The sequence below is a fragment of the Trichoplax adhaerens genome, genomic scaffold (genome assembly GCF_000150275.1).
Source record: "Trichoplax adhaerens TRIADscaffold_110 genomic scaffold, whole genome shotgun sequence".
In the NCBI taxonomy this organism is placed as follows: Eukaryota; Metazoa; Placozoa; class Uniplacotomia; order Trichoplacea; family Trichoplacidae; genus Trichoplax; species Trichoplax adhaerens.
The window spans coordinates 7,353-8,928 of NW_002061045.1; the positions used below are offsets into that span (position 1 = coordinate 7,353).

Below are 1,576 nucleotides of genomic sequence, written 5' to 3' on the forward strand. Positions count from 1 at the left end.
ACTAGACTAGCGCAGCGAAACAACAGACATACAGACCGCAGGACACGTTCTTTTCTAGGTACAAGCTCGCGAGTCGTCTGTTGCAAAAGTGATGTCACCTTCTGGGTGTTCATTGGGAGATATACTACTAGTATGGTCATGGTGACTTTAATTTTGCTTGAAATAGCATAGTATAGCGTTGATTTTCAAGGGATCATAATCACTACTCTTGTCATGATGCCATTAGTAGTATACGGACTGAAAGTATGTTACAGCGGGATCGCGGTATACGACATGAGTTTTGGCATGGAAAGGCATCCCAATGGTTGTGGCCTTACGGCCATGGCAACGACCAGGAGGCAATCAAGAAGGTTTAAGAAGTTTGCTCTTTTAGCTTGGCCATTAAAATGATGGATTATCAACAGCTGTTTGAGTTCTAACCCCCATCAACCACTGCCAATACACATATTGCCCATTGCAGTCTCCAGGGAGTGGCCATTGCAGTTGCTTTCACGACATGGGCTGATTGACTGGTGATGGCAAGCATCCTTGCCATCATCCCATACACTCTCATGATGCTAATACAACTGTACGATACACACTACTCGTGGAAGAGCATGACTTGGGCATCTTCTTGCCCGTCCATCTCCTTCAGTGGTGAACATCCATTTTGTTAGCAGTGGTTGCATCAACATCGCTAAGGTTAATCGTCGTTTTCTAGCGCTCATTTGCTGTTGGCAATCGCCTTGAATGTTTCAATCGTTGATTCAGTAAGGGATCATCCTTGTCGATTGGGTTAATGGATGATTGAAAAGGCTACAGTAGTGAAATAGATGGAAGAATTGACACTTGCTATCGCTCCATTAATCCAAGTCTCTTTTTCTCCTTTTTGCAGGTGTTGAAAGTCAGCTGGGATTGGATTCTTTTCCAACTTGATTATTCCATTAAATCGTCCTTTTCTTGCACCATTGATCATCGATTGTATCCATCGATCGTTCTTGGTAATCAGGTTAGTGTTGATATCATTTAAAATGATTGAAAGAAGGACATGAAGCAACATGGACAGCGATCCAAGTATGGACAAGTTGTTGTTGTTGTTTTGGACTCTGTTTGTTGGCCAATGTCGATCTTTCTTTTTCTACTCCAATGGAGTCAGATACTATTTTCAACAGTCGTAGACAGCATAAGCGATGGATGATTCTCATCCTCTTATAAGTGACATTTGTGTTGATCCTTTTCTACTATCGATGAGAATCGATCCATTAGTAGCCAGTGGAGGATAGTCTATCGTCGACAACAGTACAAAAGACGTACATCCAAAAAATCTTGTCTAATCGTCCCATCTTCAAGGTAAAAACATTTCAATCGAGACCCATGATGATGGATTTGCTTCTTGGATGGATGGTAGATCTATCCATCACTTTGATGACATGAGTAAATGGACAACATGAAAGCTAGAGTCGATGTTCGTATCGAGTACGATGATGGATAGCGAAAATAGTTTGTAGCAGTAGCCGCCATTAAAATACAGATACTGTAGAATGGGGGGGGGGGGGGGAAAAAAAAAAATCCTTCCCCCCCCCCCCAAAAAAAACCT

General features: G+C 42.2%; 1 protein-coding gene across 1 annotated transcript in view; it reads left to right on the forward strand.

Moving 5' to 3' along the window:
• Positions 1–1,413, forward strand: part of TRIADDRAFT_62531 (uncharacterized protein) — a gene marked incomplete at both ends in the record, with an annotated part of 3,871 nt that extends 2,458 nt beyond the window's left edge. Inside the window, 3 exons of the mRNA XM_002118458.1 lie at positions 227–350; positions 875–988; positions 1,330–1,413. Coding sequence (XP_002118494.1) covers positions 227–350; positions 875–988; positions 1,330–1,413 — 322 coding nt within the window. The remainder of the gene's footprint in view (positions 1–226; positions 351–874; positions 989–1,329) is intronic.
• Positions 1,414–1,576: the final 163 nt, after the last annotated feature.